Source organism: Vigna radiata, unplaced genomic scaffold (assembly GCF_000741045.1).
Source record: "Vigna radiata var. radiata cultivar VC1973A unplaced genomic scaffold, Vradiata_ver6 scaffold_7, whole genome shotgun sequence".
In the NCBI taxonomy this organism is placed as follows: Eukaryota; Viridiplantae; Streptophyta; class Magnoliopsida; order Fabales; family Fabaceae; genus Vigna; species Vigna radiata.
Window position 1 is genome coordinate 208,284 of NW_014543262.1, and position 25,458 is coordinate 233,741.

The 25,458-nt window shown below is 31.0% G+C and overlaps 1 protein-coding gene across 6 annotated transcripts; it reads left to right on the plus strand.

The window, feature by feature from the left end:
- Positions 1–10,918: 10,918 nt before the first annotated feature.
- Positions 10,919–24,406, plus strand: LOC106753954 (hydroxymethylglutaryl-CoA lyase, mitochondrial). Of its 6 annotated transcripts, XR_002666872.1 has the most exons (10): positions 10,920–11,128; positions 13,674–13,848; positions 14,156–14,335; positions 15,658–15,738; positions 15,820–15,983; positions 16,613–16,749; positions 17,568–17,683; positions 18,120–18,496; positions 19,226–19,395; positions 22,753–24,406. XR_002666872.1 is itself a non-coding variant. In XM_014635852.2 (9 exons), exons 1-8 carry the CDS (start codon positions 11,004–11,006, stop codon positions 18,366–18,368), a joined length of 1,227 nt encoding a protein of 408 aa, XP_014491338.1. In that variant the 5' UTR covers positions 10,920–11,003; the 3' UTR covers positions 18,369–18,401; positions 19,226–19,521. The 6 variants fall into 6 exon arrangements, 4 of the variants coding, with proteins under 4 accessions (XP_014491339.1, XP_014491338.1, XP_022633492.1 ...); XR_001375272.2 differs by lacking the exon at positions 22,753–24,406 and having other exon boundaries at positions 19,226–19,521; XM_014635852.2 differs by lacking the exon at positions 22,753–24,406 and having other exon boundaries at positions 18,120–18,401; positions 19,226–19,521.
- Positions 24,407–25,458: the final 1,052 nt, after the last annotated feature.

Here is a 25,458-nt window from a genome sequence, read left to right on the forward strand (position 1 = left end):
ATCTTCTCTTGGTTTTTAAAATTAAGAAAACTAAAATATTTCTAGTTTGTTATGGTTTTTTATTTAGAGTTTTATATTTTCATGTTTTTTTCGTACAATTTTAGAACTTTTTTTCGTGTACAAGTGAACTTTTGATATCTTTCAAAACATAAATGGTTATTTTATGGTGGAAGGATGTTTGATGGCCCATAAATTAATTTAAATGTTGAACTAAAAATTAATATCAAGTTCTTTAGTGCTTGAGTATAAAACTCTAGTAAGGTGAACGAGGGATAAATGAGACTTTTCACAAGTTAGTTATGAATAATCACATAGCTTAGGACATGTCGAAATGTGAAAATGGAGAAAGTTGCACGTTCCAAGAAAACACATTTACATTTAAGATATTGCATTGTAATGTTAGTTAATATATAGTTGACATGTGTAAGGAAAAGGAGACATGGATGAATTGAATTAGAACATCTCTCACTTAGTTTGTTCTTTCCTTATTTGTCTTATTTTCTTTTCACTATGATATCTTTATAATTTTTCATCTTGACAAGGAAGTTATACAATGGTTTGAAATGCAATCTCATCTTAATTCAATCTTGGATATATAGGATTCATTATAGGCCTAAAACTTTAATATGGCATTCTCCTTTTGAGTGCACAAGGTTTAATTTGTTTAAGTTTATTCAAGAAGTTTTAGTTCAAGACTATTATATCAAGTTCAATACCTTATCTAATCGGGTTCAAGGAGTCACTTAAGCATTGTTTGATTGCTTTGTCAGAGGATATGAGAAGAGATGTTATTGCCCAATTATTAACTACATTGTTGAGGTGTGTCTCTTTTGTTAAATTGTATAAGAAAAAATTTATTACAAAGCTCCAATTCACTTATAATTATAACACGCAAGACACCAAGACCAACATAACCTTTTCTCAATCTTGAAATCTTCCACCTTACCTCCTCTTTTAACCAACTTACATTAAAATGCTTTACTGAACCCATCTAAAACATCTTCCATTAAGAAAATGACACCAACTAAAATGTAGCTTCATTGGGAAAAAAGACTATATTTTAGACAATACTTGTTTAGTCACAAGTTTGTCTTCATAACTGATAAAAGAGATTGATTTCCCTAACTAATCAAGCTTTGCAAACTTCTAAGCATAGAAAATTGGTTCCATAAGATGTTGCCATATGATTTTACTATGAGTTTAAACTGGGCAAAAAGAAAATTGTTAGATACTTTTATATCTTTTTACAGTGATTTGTTTAAACCAAAATTTAAATTATTAACTACATTTGTCTAAACCAAAATCTAAATTATTAACTACATTAAAGGTTACTTAAGCTCCAATTATTATGAGTTAAAAGCCATTATGGATGCATACAGGGATGATTGATAGTATCACTTAAGAAACTTACAAATCTTACTATGTGTTAAAAGCCATGCTTGTGTGTGTGCGTCTGTGTGTGTGGGGGAGGGGGTGCATGTGTGTGTTTGCGTGCGAGTGTGTGTATGTATGTGTTGTACATGTGTGTTTACATGTGTGATTTGATGAATAAAGATGAATCTATTTTAGTTTAGAACAATAACGGTACCTGTCATAGTAAGTCCAATCTATTATGACATTTTTTTTGTTACATGTCATACTAAGTTCAACTTACAATGATATATTTATGATCACCTGACATAGTAAGTTCATATTACTGTGACATATTTTCGCTCGCTTGTTGTGCCACATTTTTTGTCACTTATCATAGTAAATGTAACTTACTCTGACAACTATTTGGAAACCTGCCATAATAAGTGGACCTAGATAATGTCATAGTGAGTGAACATTTAAAGTTACTATAAAAATTAATGTAAACTTCGTCATAGTAAGTTAGATTTTTTTTTCAGGTTCATTTTGTTTTACAATTTTCATGTCTATTCAATTTACCTACAAATCCCAAACAATTCCCAAGCAGATCAGTTCATACATTGCATTATCCAACAATCTTTAAAAGATTACATTGTATATACATAAACCTACAACCTTTACAATTGTTGCAAATACCGTCCAAAATATTGTAAAGTACTATAAACCTAAGATATTTCTACAAGTTATCACTATCACTTAAAAGAAAGGAAGTCCACTAGCTTCTAATTTCCATCTCTCTACCTTCTTTTAATGAGGATGAATCATTAAATATTTTAGAAAAAACCTAATGAAGTTAAACAATAGTGTACTTTCTTTTGCAATGTTTGTAACTGTTATTTAAATTCTAGTTGGATTTTCCTTAAGACATATAAGGCGATACCGAATCAGGTACAATTGTTGGGAACTTCACTACTTACGTGCTTGAAATGGTTAGAAACTAAGAATGAAAGGTGTACAAGCATACTTTTTAATTCAACTGACAAGGAATGATTGGTTAAGAAAGATTCATCCACCCTCTTGATTGATGATACCACTGGTATTTTATATATTGGATACTAGTTTAGTGATAACTTAAACGACAACAACAAATGGACTTTTTGACACCTATTAGGCCAGAGAAAACCAACTAGAAGGTGATATATCATAACTTCTATACTTCTTGAGCGAAGTTAACTCATAAGCAAGAATGGAAATTTGAGGGGAAAAATAATTTGTTAGTGTCCAAATCAAGGGAAATTTTAATAGGTATATATGAAAGGATTATACTTTCCTTATCATGTAAAGGAGGTCGAATATGTGGCAGAGCTCCCTCGAAGAATTCATAAACAGGTAGCTTAGTTGAGTGGTTTGTCTCTTGAGAAGACTCAACGCCACTATCTCCTTCAAGTCTCCTAGATAGTTTTATGCTTCTTGTTAAGATGTTAATAACTAGGCATCATGTTAAATGTCGTAATGGTGCCATGATCATGTCTTGTTGTCAAAGAAATAATGTAAAACAATATCATGAACTAGAAGCATAATTTAGTTAATGGTGGAAAGAATATTTGTCCTCTGCAAAACTGACACATAAAATGAAAGTGAACTATGAAAGCACAACACAAAATTTACTAAAGAGTTTCCTAAAGACTACAATCCATTAAATAAATAGAGAATACAATATAAGCAACCAAAAATATAATGATCTTGTGTATAAAATGGTTGTCCTATAGACTTTCATGTGACACTTTTAGGTTAATGTGTAAACACTCGAGCAAACTTCACTATTGAGCAATATCATATAAATGTAAACGATGAGATATGTAAATAGAAATATCCATTGAAAGTTTGGCCAATCAACTTTTAACACCTAAAACTAAATTCCTTTTAAATTGATGGTTATAATGAAGAATCAAACTTCACCCACGACCTTGCACACTAATTTATACATAATTCTAAACAAATAACCATTTAACTAAGCAAGTTGCTTCATTGAAAGTAGAACAAGTGAACTGATAAGTTACAACTTGGTTGGCATTAAATGGTCATCACCAATATCACTTTTTGGTATAAATTAATGTGAGGCATTACTACAAGTCAAGCAACACTTCAAGCATAAAAGGCCATGAAAACTATAGTTGTTTGTTGGATTATCGTTGCCCAAACGATTGAATCACACAAAATAAAAAGAAAATTCCTTCAAACCAAGCATGAACCTTTGGTTCTCAACATTTTGTTATATCGGACAAAAAAAACAGTAAGAAATTAGTATGAAACACAATTGTTCCATGATAAAAGTTAAAAAATAAAGCACAGCAAAAGTAAGAAATCAATTAAAATCAATTTCGACAAAAACTGGAAGAAACGTTTTGTGTGACGTAAAACCAATGGCAGAAAAAATAAAGTCATGACAAAGAGACAAATTATGAGCATTGGTGAATCAAAATGGAGATAAATAATCTACCTCTCAACATATAGTTGAGTTGTAGAGAGGGAGGATGCATAATATATTTTTGCATCATTCTTTCTATCATGGCTTACAGGCACCTCTACATCGTGGGTGCTCTATTTTCTATAGGATTCACACAGATCGTCGAGCAATATACATAGGCGTCCATTATTATTATTGGTACTCGAGTAACCAGTTCTGCATCCCTTCATTTTAGGTCGCACAAAAAAAAAATGAAGTCCTTAAGTTAGCAAAGGAAGTGAAAAAATAAATAATTAAAACACCAACCATTACCAAGCATACAATTATGTGCAACTTTAATTTTCAAAATAAGAAAAATAGTTAAAAAAAATAATGAGAGAATAACATATAGCATGGATGGAATAAGAAATAAAGACAATAAACTAGATGAAAATTTTGTTTTGAAAATGACTTTACGATTGTCGTTGCTTTTAAAAGAGGAAAACATTGACGCATTTATATGCATGAAAGGGAGCCTATAAGTTTAACAAACTATTGATCTATTAAAAATGAACCAAATTTCTTACTGTGTATTGGCTTAATTTATGGGAAATTTTTCAAATGCTGAAGTCATCGCTTAAACTTTAGATGACATATTAGTAGAAAAGCTAGCTAACCTTGCATATTTTTTCTTGAATCCCCAATAACTTGCAAATTTCCTAACTAGAAAAATGTAAAAAAGAAGGCTCAAACAACAGAGGTTGTAAGTGTTGTGGTTTTAAAGTTCAAGCAACCAATTTCAAACACAACATATCAAACAACTAAGGGGAGGAAAAAGGAAAAACCTGATTTTCCAAATAGAAGTAGAGAACGCAATGATCGTTGTGAACAACAAACACACAAATTGATGGGAGATGACATCGTCTTCCGTCAATGGCGTACAGGAGACGACAATGTGAGTAGACAACAACGTCGACAACATAGGGAGGCAATGACATTGACAACATGGAGGCAACAACTTGCGAGAGTGTCTACGAACAGAAAATATAAAGGATGCATGGAATGAATTGAAACAAAAATGAAATTAGGAATTTAGATATACCATGACACGTAATGAACTAACAATCATGGTAAAGACTTATTGTGACAAGTCTTCCTAAACTTGTCATAATAAATTTCAAACATAATTTTAATTTTGTTAGTGTGCTTAACGCTTATTAGTCATAATGAGTGTTACTTTTATTATAAAGATGTCACCACTCAACTTATTATGATAGGTCTCGTTTTACCAATCATAATAATTGTTATTTTTATTACGAAAATGTCACTGATTAACTTACTATGACATGTGGATTTCACTTGTCATAATAAATCATCATATAATCCATTTTTTCACTAGTGTTTTTAAGAATCTTGTAAATGAGAATAATTTTTCAAAAATATTTTGATAATGTGATGGATTTTTGTCACGAGTATCTTTGTGATGATATTTTTGTTCAAGAAAAATATTTTCGTTCAAACAAACATTATGAATAAGTCAAATCTTTGATGTTGTGGAGATTTTTCAAGTAATACGTAAAACTTTATTTTGATTCTAACTCTAATATTTAATAGATTTAGATAAATGAAATTGTTAAGAAGTATATTTTAAGTCTAACTCAACCCTACAAACTTGTTTATAAGATAAGATTTACACTCACTTATGTACTCTAAATTAATCTTATCTCTGGTCAATATAAAACTTTAGAAAAAAATAACTTTTTGCTCGTGTGATTATGTTATAATGAAGGAACCTCACATCTAATAAAACGAGGCCACCATGTATTTCATTTTTCTCCACATCTTTTTAACCCTTGTTACTTAAATTTTATTTTATATTCCATGTAGTTTTTCGCATGTAAAACATCAAGAGTCATAGAAATATAGTACGAAAATTTGAAGTGCGTGAATGAATTGATTGATTTAGTTCAGTAAACATAGTTTTAGGTATAAAAGTAAAGAAAAATTGCATGAAAATAAACATGTTCAAATTAAAAAAACGAATAAAAGTGATAAGAAATAGAAACACTTTCAACTTCTCGTTACGGTGAGAGAAAGAATCAACAGAAAAAAAAAATAATAATAATGTATTATTATATTAATCGATGTTATAAACATAAGTGATTACCAATATTGGATTTACAATGATAAATTTTCTTGAGATGTAAATTGATCATGCCTTCGGCACTGAAACAAATAAATGATTATCAATTAAGTTTAATCATAATCAATCGATTAGGTTTTGTTGCAATAGATCATAAGCTATTTAATTTTGCACGTTACAAAAAAAAGCACAATCGATTAACTTCTAATCATTATCTATCTAATCACATGAAGCTATCCTTGCATACAGAGCATTGCAGATCCTTTTAGTGCAAATTAATGAAATTAGGTTTTCTGTCATGGCGATTATATTACATGCACCGCTTCATTCATTGTAAGAACGTTGGACCACTCAAAAAGCAAAAACAGTTAACATAAAATTTCAGAAAAAAAAAAGAAAAGAAAAGAAATTGAGAACTATATATTCAATAATTAAGAATGATTGAAACACGTTACTGTATTTATTCATTTGATTTATTATTTACTACATTTTACGTGGAAAATTCAAACACACGTCATTGTTGACAATCTAAATCATATTAAAAAAAATCTTATAATTAAAAATTTTGCATGGCAGATATAGCTTTTAATAAAAACATAAACCTTTCACATTTTAACGTTTGTGAAATGGTCAAAAATATATTAGGATAAAGAAAAAAAAATATTAAGAAAATAAAAAGGAAGTGTAATGATTAACGACAGGCGGCGGCATTTGTCGTCTGTGCATTACTCTGCATGTTTGTTGGAGGGTCCAAAACGACTGCGTTGCTGTCTCGTTTTGGTTTCAGCACGCACGCAATACACCCTTAACTCGCAGCCATGTCCTTTTCAGTGTCGCCCAAACCCCAGACATGCTATACTCTTTTGTCTTTTCTTTTTTAAACAACAACAACTAAAAATATAAATTCCACTCTCAAATATTTCAAAGGCAGTGGTGGAAAACTTTTAAATCACTGTGGATTCAAACATTCACCACCCAAAATCATTTCTTTTATGAGAATTAACTTCCACCATCTGATAATCATCATCGTAATAATATTATTAAGGAAAAGGTAAGAATATTTTTGATTGCCTTTAAAATGGAATGGAATAAATGAGAATGTCAGAAGATATTTCTAGCTTGTCTTTCGATTATGATATTTGTAATAATAAGTAATTTATAATACAGTAGGTTAAGAACATGGGAGATAAAGTTAATTTATAGTATATAATAAATAGGTGTAAACGTTATCTAATTTTACAAGTTTATTTTGTATAATTAAGTTAGATTTAAAATTTATTTTTATTATGATATCAGAATCATTGTTAAAGTCTATATTAATGATATTTGTTGTTTGTTAGATATATTATTTACCTTTAACATATCGTCATCAATTCATAATATATAAATAGATGCAAATTTCATATCACAAATCGATTTTGTGGAATAGATTTAGGGTGTGTTCACTTGAGGGTGACAGGAGGTGATTGAGGGAGAATGATTGAGTGGATTTGAGGATAATATTTTTTGTTGTTTATTTGAGTGAATTTGGAGGTAAATGAAAGTGAATTTTGAAGTAAATTTTTTTAATCTGTCATATAAACTAAATCCTACACCAGTTCTCACAAATTTTATTTCAAAATTCACTCTCGTTTACTTTCAAATTCACTCAAATAAACAGTAAAAGAAATTACCCTCAAATCCACCCAATCACCTCTTGTCACCCTCAAGTAAACACACCCTTAAAGTTGATAATAGATTAATTTTTTTTTATAAAGTTTCTTATGAAAAAGTTAAATAATTATTTCTGATGTGATAAATGTTAGAATTTAATATTTTGTTGAAGGATATATATATATAAAGTGAAAATAATAATTATTAATTGACGCATGAGTGTGACGTATTAGGGTTATGGGTAGAAGCAACGAAGCATTGATTGATAGTAGTAAAGTAAGAGATTTGTATATTTTCGATTAAAGCCGAAATTTAAGGCATTCTGAGATTTTGTCTGAAACGTTGGTTGATTGCGGAATGTGAAAGCAATATACGTATGTATGAACGAAGAAGGCCACAGAGGGTCTTGCTTTTTGTTGTGTTGGGTCCTTGTCCACTGCAAATTCTACCAATTCTATTGCTAATGCTACTTTAATAACTTCCTTCATTCCACCTTTTGCTCATCAAAAGAATCGCAGTTTTAAAAACAACAAATCACTTGTTTAGTTTATAGTTGATAAAAAAAACTAATTAATTAAAATTAATAAATGAATTTAACAATATATATACAATTAAAGAGACATAATAGAAAAAAAAGTGAAAATGAAAAAAAAGTTATTGATATAATATTTTCTCTCTTTCACAATTCATTCCAGTTTTTTCTATGGAATGTTATCTTTAGATTACAGAAACAACAATAACGTCTGAGTCCAATTATATAAAGGATTTATATCATTATCTATTCAAAATCTTAAAGAATGAGTTAATAAGTCTTTATCTTTATATTAAGAAACTTAGACTCACATTTGAATTCTCAACAATTACATCATCGTAAAATTAAGAGATTAAGAAACATTTAAGATAAATTAGATTTTAAAATAAAGTAAATTCAATATTCACCCATTTTCTTTAAATCAATCCGTTTCGCTTTGCATGTATTTTTTTTTTCTTTTGGATTATATTCTATTTGTTTACATTGAAGATAATATTTTATTTATTTGTAATCTTAAAATCATTTTTTCTTCTATTTCAAAATCAAATTACACCATGGTAAAATTGATGAGTTAAGGAATATTTAGGCCTAATTGAATTTTAATAAAATAAGTTTAATTTCTATCATTTTTTACCTTGAAGAACCTTCTTTCAGTTTATTATCTATTTTAGATGGTATTTTATTCATTTGTAATCTTAAAATCAATCTTTGATTTTGTTTGAACCTATGTGCATGTAGAAAGAGAAAATTAAAGAGGAAAAATTGTGTATACAATGGTTTGTTTTAAGAATTTACATTCAAGTAAGTGAAGCTAATATATTTAAAAGAAGAAATTCAATATAAAAGTAATAATAACTTATTATTATAAACATTATTAAAACATATTTCAAATATAAAATCAATTCTTAGCTTAAACTTTTTTAGTTTTTCTTTATTACTACTACAATAAATATTAAACATACAATTTTTATGAAAATAAATCTTGATATATTTTTATTCTAATTCAATCATCACATTATAATCGTTAAAGCATAAAAAAATTCTAAGTTATTTCATTCAATGAACATTTTCAATAAAACCAACTAAAAGCACAAAATAGTTCACATTCATCAAAATCAACTATCAGCATTAATCCCCACAACTTTATCCAACTAACTCATTCAAATCTTAACCTAAATGACTTAAACAACATATATATAAATATTGTTTTTCTGAAGAATAGTGTATTGAATAAACTTGTGAGACACTACACCTGTGATACTTACTACCACTTTATTCTCGCTATAACCATATCAAAAACCAATATTCTTCATCAAGTCATGACAAGGTTAACTTTACTAGTTCTTTATGTGTGATCCTCTTTCATATCATATTGTTTGTCATGTGAAAACTCCTTCTAATCTCACCACCAGTTGTCTTTCTCCATGTGAGTTGACACTAATAGAGACAAGATAATCTCACATAACAAGTCCCATTCAATACACTTTGTCTCACCTTAAATTATTATTTCTCCTTAGAAATAACTATTTTGATTAATGATCTCACACAATTTTTACAAACATTCCTACATTAAGAAGCATAACTTAATACAATTACCATCTCAAATTGTGAAATGTAAAAAGAACTACATAGTAATTTATAAAACACAATCTTTATTAAAACTCTTCAAAACAAAATTATACAAACCAACAAATTTTAAAATTTTTATTTACCACGCAACACCTCAACAAATAAAATTCTTCTACACCTAAAATTTTAACACAGTGCATAAAACCTCAAAAATACATTGCAATTGCTCTTTCCCTACATTTTCCATTTTCTTCAATTTAACATTAATACCAAAAAAACAAAAAGAACTTAAATGATAAACTTCTTTTATCTTAATGTGGTTTCATAAAACATGTTACCATCTACACAATTTTTCCTCTTTTGATTTGCTCTTTCTACATACAATAGGACCTAAACAAAATTAATGTGATTCTAAGATTGCAGATAGATATAATATCATCTAGAAAGTAAAAAAATACAATACAACGAAGAAGATTGTAAGATGAAAAAGAGATTGATTAAAAAAAGTATAAAAATTCAACTTATCTATTTTGAAATCCAATCAATCCAAAATACTCTTTAACTTCTCAATTTCATCATGTACAATATGATTTTGAGAATAGAAAGAAAAGTAATGATCAATTGTGAAAGGAAGAAAACAAAAATGATCTGCATATACTTCCTGTTTCCACTTTTTCTATTCTCTCTCTTTTATTTCTATATATATATATATATATATATTATCATATTTTTTTAATAATTTTAATTAATTAGTCTTTTATAACACGTTACAATAATTATAAAAATATAAACTAGTAGATGAGTTATATTGAAAGTTACAGTTTATGTTGAATGCAATGTAGAAATCAAGATGTGACCAGTATGCCGAGATAAGTATTTGGATAAGGAAACATAAAGCAAGATTGAATTGTTTATTCAATCATAATTTTTAGTTTTCTTTCTATGAATGTACATTTCATTTAAATCGTATAATAAAATTATAAAATTATTTATATTTATTTTTATAATTATAATAGTAAATAATTTTATTATTTTTTGTTATTACAGACAAAATTCACTCGAATATTAAAAGCTTTATTTTATTATAATGTGTTGGGAAAATTTATTAGTTTGTGCCTAGGCATAAATAAGTTTAATAAATGTAAATAAAAATACACCAAAGATTGGAAAGTGATTATTATAATGTTTGTCCTTATCTTATCCAAGTACAAGTTCTAAGTTGTTAATGTTTAGTTTCCTTTTGCAATAATCCAACAATTTTCTCATAGCCAACTTCCTTCCTCTAAGCATCTGCAAGTCTTTATTTTTCCATGGCTATGCATAAGATCCTGCAAAGGGGTCGTCCATTCTTCAATTCTCCTCTGAAACTTGCCTCTTCACCTTCTTCAGCTTCTCACACATTTCCCTCTTCTGGTCATGAATCTCTTCATGTTCGGTAATTTTCCTGGTAACCCAGTTGTTTATATTCTCTATCATGTATGCGGAAATTGTTTCACGAACGATCCTCTCACAGTAAGGTTCAAATTTTGGGTCTTGATATAATTGCTCGGATTTCGGGTTTTCTTGAATCGGAGTAAGATTGCTCTTTCTGGGTTTATTGTGTTAGTGTTGAAAGGGAAACCATTTTTTGATTATTGTTTTCTGTTTAATTGAATTCTTATTGTGTTCGACTTGAATATTGTTTGGATGGTGAATGCAAGCAAGCTCAGAAGCCCCTCAGGAAATTTTAGCCCATCTCAGTCTATAGAAACTCATTGTAATTTGAAGACATTTTGGCTAGAATTAGGATAGGTTGGTTATTTTTGTGCTTTTTCGCTTGGATTAGAGTATGAACTTGATAAAAACAGGATCAGAAACTCTTACAAAAGGAGTTCTCAAATGGAAAAAAATGAAAGTTCTCTATATTTCTTTTGATTGAACCAAATGTTCACAATACATCGACTGACACTTCGAGGGTCCGGCAACCTCCCACAACAAAACTAGTTCTATCCCCTTTCCCCATTCCGAAAACACCTATTTATACATAATCTCCCATCAACCCACAACGATAACTACTAACAGATTTTTACAGCTGTATTTTCTTTTTTACTTGTTTCTTCTTTAATAGACCTTTGTAATAAGAAGTGGTCTCCTAACAGTACCCGGTCCATCAAGATTCACCTTGTCCTCAAGGTGGAATTGGGAAAAGTTCACCAACTACAGAAACTTCATCCATTTTTGTGCTCTTCTTCTTCCTCATGCCCTTCTATTAACATCATGGCATGGACTTGTTTGTTCTTGCAAACATGATTCACACTATATTTTTCTTCACAGCGAAAACATTCTCCTTTTCTGATCCTTTCTTGAAGTTGTGATTGTGTCAACCTTTTTAAAGTTGTCTCTTCTGTGGCCATTGCTATTAGCCTTTTCCTCGTTACTGTTCTTTCTGGTAACAAATTGAGAAAAAGTATTTGCTTCCACCGATGATCCGGGTAGTGCTGCATCAGCTGCTGCCATTGATCTTGGAGGTTCCGTTGTCAATTCCTTTGTTCCTCTTTTAATAGCGTGAGTTTTTTTCATTATTTCCGAAAGATTTATTGTTTTATACAATTTCAATTGTGCTCTAATCTCCTCCCCCAACCCATTCTAAAAAATCTTTTTCAAATACTGTTCATCCAATCCCTTAATAACTCCAGCAAATCTTTCAAATTGAGTGATGAATTCACTCACGAATTTTTCCTGGTTAAGAGCCCGCAACGACTCAAAAGGATCTCCCATCAAGATTGGTTGAAACCTCTGGATAAGTGCGTTCTTGAAACGAACCCAAGACTGGTTTGGGTTGCACGTTTCCCACCATTATAACTTCCATTTTTTCCTGTTCTTGTACCCTTCTCAGCCGAAAATAATGCTAAACTTTTCCTATCCAATCCAGAGCATTCTCTCCCTCAAAAACAGGAATACCCAGCTGCATCCTTTTATCAGAATTCTTGTTTCCCAAGAATGCTGTCTCCGTGTAGTCTTCTTGGGTACATTGATCAATTGCTCTCTAATTCCCAGAATTTGCTGCTCTTGCATTCTTCGCACCTCCCTCTTGCACAGATCTTTCCACAAGCCTCTCCAACCGAGCTATGCCAGAATCTTGTAAGAATCTGGCTTCCAAATCTGCATACCTTTGGGATAATCTTGCATGCAATCTTTCTTCAAAACCTTCCAGTAGCTGCAATCCAGTGACTAAGGTTTTCTCCAAAGCCTCCATTCTTGATTCCATCACTCTTGTAGTCACCATATGTAATAACTCAGGAGCCCAAATCGAGCTTTGATACTAGTTGATAGGACTGGATCAGAAACTCTTACAAAAGGAATTCTCAAATGGAAAAAAATGAAAGTTCTGTATATTTCTTTCAATTGCACCAAATGGTCACAATACATCCACTGGCACTTCGAGGGTCCAGCAAAAACATTTATACATAACCTTCCTTCAACCCCTAACTATAACTACTAACAGATTTTACAGCTGTTTTAATTAAAACAAACAGCTGTAGTTTCCTTTTTCCTTGTTTCTTCTTTAATAGACCTTTGTAATAAGAGATCGTGTCCTAACAGAACTGTATATGTGAATTGAGATCATCATGTTCTTCTGCATGTTTGTGGATTGTGAGTGTTATGAATATTGATATATGTGTCGTGTTTGGTCACTGGGTAACAGAAATTGATGGGTAGATGATGACAAGTTGTAGCTTTATTCATGAATCATGTTTGGGGATGATAAAGGTCTAATAAAATATATACTGCAGAAGGAAGTGTTAATGTTGATAAATTATTTATGTTCGGGACAGGTGTAAAATATGTGTGTACACACTGCAGAAAGTCTATAATATTGTTATGTATTGTTTGGTTTTACTCCTTGCTGATTTGATCATGTTAGTTTATTAATTTTTTAAGGAAATAATGGTCATTACTTTAGACAATGTTCTTTACTTTCCCAATTTTGAATGCACCAGGGAAATCACAAACACAAGAGAAGTTAGGAATGAATTTGGCAAATACCATATAAAAGATTTATCTCAATGCCTCAACTGGACTTCAAGGCCACATTACTGTAGTCATGGCTATGTGGTAAATCGTCATTTTGCATCTGATCACAATGATATATGTACAAAGGGGTTCTCAAGTAAGGTGCAGTTGATCTTAAGTATACTATTTTTCCTTTTTGTTATGTATTTTAACTTAAATATGTTGTTAAACAAGGAAGATAGCACATACTTACCTTAATACATAATTATAGCTGTCATATTGAACCTATATTTTCTTTTTCATGAAAAGTGCAAGTCCGTTATTTGAAATTTTGATTTCATAAACATTGAGTAATATGATGTTTTGGTAGTTATATCTAGTTAAGCATTTCCTTTGTTCTTAAACGTTATTTTATTGTTATGATTGTCTTGTTGTTGGAGAGTATATGACTGACACTACAATGCTTCAGCTTCTTAAAACTATTCCATACCATGTAAAGATAGTGGAGGTTGGTGCAAGGGATGGATTGCAAAACGAGAAGGCTATTATTCCTACTAATATAAAAGTTGAGTTAATACAACTACTGGTTTCTTCTGGGTTGTCTGTTGTTGAGGCAACAAGTTTTGTCTCACCAAAATGGGTACCCCAGGTGAGAGAATCTATTATAGAAACAATCATTTGTAATGTTCCCCTTAATATTGTCATATAATCTTTAATATTTCTCATCTTTACTTTTTTGTTTTAGGGACTTTTTTTAACGATATTTACATTATGTGTATTACATCAATCTGTTATTTGTCAATTTAATATATCCAGAGGTCTCTAATTAATCTTTCTACATTGCTCTGGTATTTTTTGTTTCTGGGTTATAATGAATAATGGTTAAGCCTTTTCGTTGCTTGATATATGACTTGGTGTCATCATTCTTTGTATAAATGTACCTCATCTTTAAAATTGTTGTGAAACCATTCAACAGTTTGTTTGAAATGGGCGATCACGATGGTCCTGAGTTAGTAGCTTATATCAAATTAGGGAGGGCAGTTGTATATTTTTTAATATATGAATATAAAGTAGGGGAAAATGTGTCTCTCCTTTGTCAATTAGTGATGTCCATCTACTGGGTATTTGTTAATGAATGATATTGCAATTAAAATGTCTTTTTTTTTTTGAGTTGATGTCAGCTAAAAGTTCATTTTTGAGCACTATTTTTTCAACGTCTCTAAGCATGTGAGTAATAATTACCTTTTAGATACAATAAGCAATTGATTTGCTGGTTCATTGATAAGGAAAATGGACACTTGTAGATAGGGAGACATGATTTGGACTATTTGGATTGCTTGCCTCATTTAAAAAATAAAAACAAAATTGGTGCTAGATGATGGCATGAACTCTCTCTCTCTCTCTCTCTCTCTCTATATATATATATATATATATATATATATATATATATATACACACACACACACACACCTCACTTGGAAAACACAATGCTTTGTGACTAATGATTTCATTTGGCTATTTTTGGTATGGTATTTTTATCTCTTAGCTTCGAGATAAACTGTGACTTAGTTGTGAGTTATTATTTGTTTTTTGAGATGTATGGCTCTATTGAGATTTTCCAGACAAATTGTGTATTGGCTCATTGTGTTTTTTACTGTCTTGGTCCTAATATCTGTGGTTCACAATTCACTGTGTTTCTGCAATTTTTCATTGTGTCTTTGATTGCCTTGGTTGTATAAAATTTATGATTTTCAATTCAAAAATTAGTGTGGCAATTGATTATTTGATTTTCATTTTGATAACTTATCCCCCATTTCAATTCTTCACATGGTCAGTGGCTGAAGGTTGAAGTGTAAGTTATGATATTTGTCGTGCTTTCAAATTTTTTCGATTAAACATTTTTTTTAAATATTTAATGAATAATGGGATCTCCTGAACAACTAATTTCTCAAATTTTTTAATCGAATTCAGTTGGCAGATGCAAAGGATGTGTTGGCAGCAATTCAAAACGTTGAAGGTGCTAGGTTTCCTGTCTTGACTCCCAACATTAAAGTAAGAGTTATATTGTGTGGTAAAATATAAAACTTAAAGAATTCGTGGATGGACATGGTTATCTGAACCCCTCTCATCCAGGGTTTTGAGGCAGCTGTTGCTGCTGGAGCTAAAGAAGTGGCTGTTTTTCCTGCAGCTTCTGAATCATTCTCAAAAGCAAATCTAAATTGTGGCATTGAAGATAATCTTGCCCGTTGTCGTGATATTGCTTCAGCTGCTGGAAGTCTCTCGATCCCAGTTCGCGGGTATACTTTTCAATTGATACTTCTCAATCTGTACTGTAAACAATGGATAAGTTTTTGCATTTTCTGAAACTTCACATGTATATATTTTCTTATAGTTTAAGCAGAAAGGATCTTTGAAATATATAGTCAATTTCTTTTATTTCAAATGTTTCCACTTTGAACTGGATTGATATGGCTCCCTAATGGCTTGGTAATTTACATTTGTTAGGGGGAAAAATAATTCTTGGGCTGAAAAACTACTGCCATGTTGACAGATTCATTTAGCTGTAGGGTTTACTTGATTTAGTGGCATCAGATAAAATAATAGGTTTTGATTTCTATTTTATTTGAAATTGAAATACATGCTGATTTGTTTTGTTGATGACACTATTTGGTGGTATTCTCACCATCAGATTGTTGTCCCATAATATCTCCATATTGAACTTGACAGAGGATTTAGATTATACAGAAATGGTTTTTGCTGTTAGTAGAATGTGTCCTGGACTCCTACTTGGCCTTAGAATCTACTAATTTTTTCCTTTAAATGATTTGAATAATCTTGAAACAGTTTCATCTTAAACTTCAAGTTAAAATTAACATTCGTTTTATTAAATTTTATCATCAGTCATGCGACCCAATGTGTATTTCAGATATATATCATGTGTTGTGGGATGTCCCCTGGAAGGAAGTATTGCCCCAGAGAAAGTAGCATATGTGGCAAAATCACTGTATGAGATGGGTTGCGCAGAGATTTCGCTGGGTGATACAATTGGTGTTGGCACACCTGGTAATGTCTCTTTCGTTGCTGTCTCTTATGTTGTGTAGCAAATTTAGCTTTGGTTTCAGTGCTGGCTGGTGTATCTATCTGACTTGTTAAAAAGCCATGGATCTTTTTTATCTGACTTGACTCTTATATTTTTATGTTGTCTCAACTGTTTAGATGATGGATTGCACATAGATGATCCTCATAATTAAAAAGTTTTATAGTTCCATGAAGTCGCTGTAGATATTTTCTGGAAATAGTTTCCTTTTTTCTTATTAGTCTCGAGGAGGAATTTATTGAAATGTGGTATTTTTTAATTGATATAATAAGATATCTAGGGAGATTGGGATCTTTGATGTGAGAAAAAGGACATTTTTCTCTTCAAGGGCCAATCAATTATCTTAGTTAAATCTCTAGAAAAACCATTATCTCTAGAAGTTAATGGTGCAGGGAAGTTTCCTATTTGTTGTAGTTATAAATAAACAACGCATCAAGATGATTAACTGCTTGTCTTTTGTCAAAACATAGATGTTTTAGTTATAGAAATATGGAGTTGATCCTGTATAACCAGAGATATCTAGATTATATATGATTATTAGGAACATTTTTATTTATTGCCGTATCATTTTTGTTATTAGAGGATATTAAATCTCTTTTATCTATTCTATTGATTCCTTTCTCTCAATATACATAAAGCACCTATGTTGTCTCGGAAACACACGGTTTTAGCTTAATGTTTTTCTCTTTCTAGAGTTTAGCAATACACACCAAAGCAGTCTTGAATTAGTTCTTGCGTATTGTAATATTTTTTGAATTTGACTTAGTTTTACTCTTCCTTACAGGTACTGTAGTTCCGATGCTTGAAGCTGTACTTGACGTTGTTCCAACTGACATGGTTGCTGTCCATTTTCACGATACTTACGGTCAGGCACTTTCAAATATTTTAATTTCACTTCAGGTGAGCTACATGTTGGGATGCTGGCATGTTAGTGGAACAGTCTGTAGGATTTTTAGGTCTTTAAATTTGACCCTCCCAAATCACCACAGCAAAATCAGCAACTTGGACAATTTTTGGTTTAGCTCCTCTAAAAAGATGGTTAACCTGAACTGCACTCATGTCCCTTGTTATAAAAATTTGTCATGTTCACTCTCAGTTGAATAAATTGGATTAACAACCATGATAAAACCCTGGTCCTTTCTTCAGCCAAGCAAGATACTGTTTGTTTTTGCAGCCTAAGAAATGACTGTTCATGCTTAAACATGGAGATGCACGCATGTACAAATATCTTATTACAGCCTGGCAGAAAGAAGCGTAACTGTAGATTCACAACTTCTGTGTATCTTCCAAACCAACACCTAATTGGTTAAATCTGGTCTGGTCATTTATTTTACAGATGGGTATCAGCACAGTGGATTCATCTGTTGCTGGTCTTGGAGGTTGTCCATATGCCAAGGGTGCAACTGGGAATGTAGCCACTGAGGATGTCGTTTACATGCTGAATGGACTTGGAGTGAAAACAAATGTGGACCTTGGAAGGCTTATGCTAGCTGGGGATTTCATTTGCAAACATTTAGGACGTGCATCTGGTTCCAAAGCAGCTACTGCTTTGAGTAAAGTTACTAGTCATGCCTCCAAACTATGAGTAACTAAAGCTAGTCATGCACCTGCATGATAGGTACATTGTTTGCCCACTGTTGCGTATGCATTATGTTGGTGTTTCCTGTCCAGTGGGCCCTGCCATTAGAAAGAGAGAGCCAGCAAAACACAAATGTAAATGAAATGCTGTTCACTTTTGCTTGTGTTCTGAGCCCGTTGAGTCGCTTTGATTGTTGAGAGAGACATCACATGTTGAACATAGCAAATAATAAAATGCATAGAATGTCCAAGTTCAGCAATTGTCATCTTTCACACATTTTTCCCAATAAAGTAGTTGAAATCAGTATTTCTTCTTCTGGTTGGACATTTTTTTTTCTTGCAATTCTTTTTGGAATTCCTTCCAAGGTCTGTCATCCTAATTTTATTTTCTTGCATCCTTGATTTGGAAGCTTCTAATGAGCTTAGGTGGCACTTATCCGTGATGCACAGATACAATGCACAGTGATAAGATTGTGATAAAAAAATATTGAACATGATACATGCAGATACATGTTTGTATTACAGATACAATGCATAGTGATAAGATTGTGATCAAAATATATTGAACATGATACATGCAGATACATATCTGTATAAAATGTAATTTTGTAAATACAAATTAAGAAAGATCGTTCTTTTTGGACATTACTAAAACAAAAATCATAAATTACTTTTTTTTTTTTCACTTATAAATAGGGATTATACTGTCTCTTTTGAAATTATCTTTAGACAGTGCTTCCATGCTTCTGCACTATACACGTTGGTGTCTCGCTACATTGATTTTTCACAATCTTTTTCATAAGTTTTGGATATTACTCCTGTACTTATCCAAAATTATTGGTATGGATTTCATATTTGGTGCAGATATGCAAAACATATTGAAATGTTTGATATCTTATAATGAGTTGAAGTGAACTTCATACTATCCAATTCACCACATGAGACTACATCAAGTGCATGTTCCAAATTTTGGCTGTTGGTGATGGCATGTGGAAGCAAAGAATTATCAGTATCCTGTGTTACTGTGACACTAAGTAAATTGTTTCTTCCTTTCTGTGCATCTGCTTTTACTATTGTGTATATTGTGTTTTTGCAAAAGATATATTGATGTCATCTGTACACTTTACTTCTGGTGCACATAAAGAATCTCATTAACAGGAGTAGCTACTCTCACAAGTAAAGTACTAAATTAGTAAGTAACAAACTAGAAAGCTGAATATCCCATATCCCATGTCTGTCCCAAAAAATCTTAGCCCTCACCCTGCTTTTAAGCAATCCTTTTACAACTGACACAGAGTAATATCCATTTAAGAGAGATGTTCTGTGTTGTCTGCTTCCTCCCTTGATTTTCTCCCAAACAAAGGATCTCTGTATTGTGACAGCTGAAAAATTATTAGTAGTTGAGAGTTGTTGATGACATAAGTCAGGCACTTATTATTGCACTTTTACATTAACTTCAATTCAATCTATGCTCTTTCATTAAAACCACCTTTAATGCACTGAGGACTTTGTCTCCTTAGTATGTTTGACCAGCTTACACCTCACCCTCACTAACACAGATATAGTACATGGTGAAAAATTATCTGCTCAACCAAATACCGAATCCAACTACAAAAAGAGAATTGCTATGGTACTTCTTCTTCTTTTAATGACTTTGAACAAGGAAAGGAGGAGAGAATGAGGGGAAACAAATTTCTCAACAACTCTACCAAAATTCTTTAATTTTTTTAGGGTTTCATAGAATTAAATGAAAGAGCTCACAGGAAAAGCAAATCAACTTTGCCTAAAATACATATTTCTTCCCTTTTCAATTTCTAGTATCTCATTTCATTCCCCTATTCTTTTGTGATTTTACTTTTTACGTGTTAAGAAAAATAGTAATTTTAGTAAAAATTTCAATTTTAAATATAGGTTTAACTGAACCAAATATATATATATATATATATATATATATATAATATTGATGCTCAGATTAAAATTATGTTTTTTTTAAGTATGAAAACCAAAACATGAAGTAAAAAAAAAGAAATAATCAAAATAATAAAAAAATTAAGAAAAACCAAAATTATGCCTTAGTATTTGGTTTATATTACATGTCAAAAGCTGTTTTAAAAGAATGAGAGGATTAAATTTGATAAAGTGAACTCTAATAGCATTTCATGATAAAATAATCTGAAATATATATTTATATGTGTGTGTATTGATAGACAGATATGTTACATCATTCAATACAAATTTAAAAATCAAAATAAATCGGGTAAAATTGTTTATTATAATATTATTTATTTATAATTAATAGCTAACAAATGTAATTAACTATATTTTTTTAATGTTATTTTATGGTTTACTGCATTTTATTAACCAATTTATATGCTAATCTTTAACTATAAAATCATACAATTTGTTTATTAATGAAAAAAAAGGTTGAATTTACATCGTAATAATCTTACAAATATGTCTTCAAAACTAGAAACAAGTTTTAAAAGGTTGAACGCAGTGTATAAACACTTATAGGCAATCTTTTCTCTTGAAAAATCTATCCCAAACTCACATGATTAAAATTATTCTCTGTTTTAGACAAAATAGCATTATTATAATGTAATAGCGAATGAACAGCATGTCAGTATGAAACTGTTTGTACTATTTCTTTTTAAATGGTCAGAACTGAGGGGGATCCAATCTTAGGAAAAATAGAGGCTTATCTGAATGAAATTGTTTTTTTGTTAACTTTAATTTCAGCATCAGGTGAATACCATTGAATTCATTAAACCATGATATCAGAAATTAAGTTGAATGCAGCTTGTAAGGAATAAATTTCTTCTGCATAATGTGCATCCAAGTACTTTCCTGTCCCCAGCTACAAATCCATCATGCAAATGCCATAAGGAGAAATTTAAGATCTCATTGCTATTTTTGTGATATAGAGCTGGACCCTTCTCTCTTTTCCTCTGGGGCATTGCATTGCAAAAATCTTTGTTCTTGTGTCTCCTAATTCTCCTGAAACAAATGAGACTGAAATTCAACTCTAGATTCAAATGAAATGGAAAATCTCTTTTCTGCTTCATTTCATTAAAGATACTCAAATGAGTCTCTCTTAACGTGAAACCTTACTTTAAATGCCACCCTTGTCTTGTGCATTTATGCTTACTGTGACATTCTGTTGCCCGGAAAATGACTTGACATGCTCGTGAGCTCCTCTTATGATATTGCTTTCTTCACATTTCTTTTTCTTTTCTCTTTCTTTTTCAACCACACCACTCATTAGCAACGGTTAACCAAATTCTTATCTTTTCTCAACATTTCAAATCTTTCTCTTGTCCCATGCATCTTCATATGCAGGTCCTATGTAACCAAATTCTTATCTTTTCTCAACATTTCAAATTCTTAGCCTAAGTTTAAATGTCCCAATTGTTCATTGATGTATCAGTTTTAACCAGAGATATTATCATCTATTAACTTTCTAACATTTTTAAAATATTAATAAACATAAAATACATTTAAAATTTTGAAAAAAATGTTCACTACATTTTTAGAAAGATTGATTTGGAAAGGGGTAGTAAATGAGGGGGTGATGGAGTAGATTAAAATAATTACTGTCTCAACAGCTGGTGCTGGAAATTGACCATGATTTCATTAAATGTCGAATTTGGCTGTTTGTGGAATCTCCATAATTCTGATGCAATTGCAGCCAAACAGAAATTGTTCACACTGCACAAAACCAGTTTGAATGATGAAGGACAAAATATCTGCTCTCAAAATAATTGCATGCTCTGTACCCAATAAAATTATTGTATCCTCTGCAATATGGCTGGAAGGGTGTCCTTAAAATGTAAACCTATCACAATTACACTATATTTTCTTCCAATTCCAAACGGTATAAACTGCAATTAATTCTTGTCCCTCCTTTGACTACTGGTTTATGTTAGATTCTGAAAATGTTTTAAACATTACTGAAATTTGGTTCAACGGTAACCAACTAAAAATTAAGGACTGGCAGAGCAGTAAACATTGACATAAGTTGTTTATTTATGTTTTTTTCTTTCTTTCAGTAAGTGGATATAAGGCTGGCATAGGCAGAATAAAAAAACGAAACTAAGGTGGGACCTGAATCATAATCACCAAAGAGAAATTAAGATGACTGGACGGCTATGGACATTTGATTCTTGCTCAGCTTCATGATTAAAAGTGTTATTGTAGGTTGAAAAATTTTATGCAGATCCATGGCTCAGAATTCATCTCATCACAAGAATCACTGTTACAGAACACCTTTAATTTTTTAACTTTATCGATGAAATTATATGTTGACTAATTTTTGGGCCCCAATAATACATGTCTACATTGCAATAAACCTGAGAGAATTTGTGAAATTAAGGTTTAATTTTTATCTGCAGATGAACTTTATGGTGGTGTGCTACGTACCAAACCAGCTCTAGAACTATACACATTCTGCTAATGCAGAATTAAGAGAAATGCTCATTAAATTAATTTTACCCAGTGAAGACAAAAAAACGCAAGGAAATGGGCATTTTAGCAAAGAGGGTCAAGTTTAAAATAGTTGAACTCATGAACAATGGTTAAAAGAAGGTTGCATTTTTCACATAAGATGAACATATAAACTGATGAGTAGTTGTAAAACAGAAATCCTTTTAAGCAAAAAACAAAAAAGGGGTTTCATTGCAATGTAATAAATGTACGTACATAAAGCTATATCACAATATTCATTACTGAATAATGTATTATTATGGTGATTTTACATGCGGGCTAGCCATACACACTTTCTTCTGTGAGCCAGCAAGAACTTAGCTAAATAGAGAAAACCTGATGATGTCTGTAAGAATCCTGGAAGCATGCAAACAAACACATCCATCATCATGGCATTACCTTACCTTACCTAACCAATATTCGCTCCATCGCACCAACAACAAGCACAAAAAAAAAAATAAAAATAATAGTTTTCATATATCTGAAAACATATCATCATCATCAACAACATCATCACCATCATCTTCATCATCATATATACCATTTCTCTTCAAAAATAGTTTTAACTATATGTTCTCTTATCATGAACAATATAATCTCAAACCTAAGAATTTTCATATACATCTGTGAACTTACCGAGGGGAAAAGGAAAAACACTTATAAAGCACAAAAAATGCTTTGAAAATGTAGTAATAATATTAAGAAAGAAAAAAAGAGGAAGACAAAATTAAGAAATAGGATTTGACGACTGGAAACATTGAGGATGTCTCTTCAGGTAACTTATCTGTTGTGTAGAGGATTAGGACCTGTGTACACTTTCCTTTTGTCTGCACCAAAAACTTGGTCTCCCTCTTTGTGTGCACCGTTTCCTTGAAGGTCTGCTGCACCAGGGAAGTTAAAGGGTTTGAACTCAGAAGCAGAAGAAGCACCTTTGAATCTCTGAAATCTGGCTTTCCCTGCTGCTGCGTGACATGGGGTGGTCCTCAAGAGTAAGAGCAGAAGAAGAAGAAGCAGAAAGAGGATAAGAAAGCTCATCTTTTGGTTCTTGCTCTTCACACAAATCATTGCATAGGGAAATATGGCACTACCCTGGTTGTTTTTGGTCTCCTATTTTATGTGGGTGTGTGGTTGAGAGATGAAAAACCCTTTTGGTTTTGGTTATGTTATCAAGAAAAAGAAGCTTTTTGGTGGGGATTTATCTTTTGTATAGGAGCCTAGAAGTTTGAAGAGTAGGAAAGTCAATGCAAGGAGAGAGCCAACATGCATAGAACTTGCTGCCAAGTCTCTTAGTATATAGAAAATGTCTGGTACAAATTTCAGAGCCAAGTTTTTTCTGTTTTTGTTTTTGTTTTTGCTGAGAAAGAAAGAAAGGCAAAGACAAACACCACACAGCTCAGTGAGAGAGAAAGAGAGAGAAATTTTGTTGGTGTTTGAGTCGGAGAAAGTGGGAATGAATGAACTACAGAAGAAGGACGGAGAGTTTCTTAAACTCACTCTCATGTCAGATTAATCATTTTCTTAATCTACTTTTTCAACATAAATAAACATATTCTTTCAACCACATTTTCTACTCTTATTATCAAACTATGCCTGTCATTTTTTTTATAACACTCAATTTAAAGGTTAATTAACCTTATATAATTTTCATTAGAGTTTGATTAGAACTCTCTTGCATTAATTATTATTTTTTAAACAAAAATATCTTTAATCGTGTCTGTTTTAAATGTAACCAATAATAAGTAAAATACATTAACATCTTAGATTCTTTTTTGGTAATCTAATTTTAATTTTATATGAAGAATATTTTGAAATGTCACTCTGGATATTCACATGTATAGCTAATTAAAATGATAAACTTGTAATTTTTTTTAATGAATTTTAATCAACAGCTTGTAAAAGAGGTTGAAAGAAGATATTCCCAGAAAGGAAAAGATAAGATGTCTTCATTCAGTAGCATGCGAAATCCTGATTCAAAATTGAAGTGTGTCATTTTCTCTTTTTGTTTTTTCAGAAGGTGATAATAATAAGCCCTTACTTTACTTAATTGAAGTGTTTAATTAATCATGTTATGTCTAATAAATTTTTTTTTCTAAAAGCTTTAAATTAATATTCAAACATTTTATACCAAATGAATCATTAACTAATCTACTAGCTGTCACTGATTATGAAAAGCTTTCAGATTCAATGATTTAATTCGTTTCACCAAATGCAGCTATATGATAATACAGACATGCTAATATATAGCCACCATATTTAACTATTTTTTCAACACCACTTTCCTCTACTTTTTTTTTCTTAATTATATATAAAGCATAGAAATCTTATGTTTATATACAGTATTGTTTGCGGCATTAATTGTAGGTATTTGACTATTTTTCAGTCAATATTTCCTGCTTTCGACATAGATATCATGAAGGATTATTAATTATGCGCTAATCTATATAGCTAAGTTAACGTACGACACTGTTTGACTAGAGCAATTCTTTGAGGTTAGTCAACAGAATACTATGAAACAATTCAACATATTGAATATTGTTTATAAGATCAAGTTCTAGATAGAGGCTAACTATTATATATATATATATATATATATATATATATATATATATATATAT

Excerpts from the sequence above, each read along its gene's own strand:
- LOC106753954 (XM_014635852.2), top strand. The coding sequence starts at position 11,004 with ATGGCTATGCATAAGATCCTGCAAAGGGGTCGTCCATTCTTCAATTCT. Across the intron at positions 14,336-15,657 it reads CACCAAAATGGGTACCCCAG|TTGGCAGATGCAAAGGATGT; the intron begins GTGAGAGAATCT and ends AATCGAATTCAG. Across the intron at positions 16,750-17,567 it reads AATTGGTGTTGGCACACCTG|GTACTGTAGTTCCGATGCTT; the intron begins GTAATGTCTCTT and ends TCTTCCTTACAG.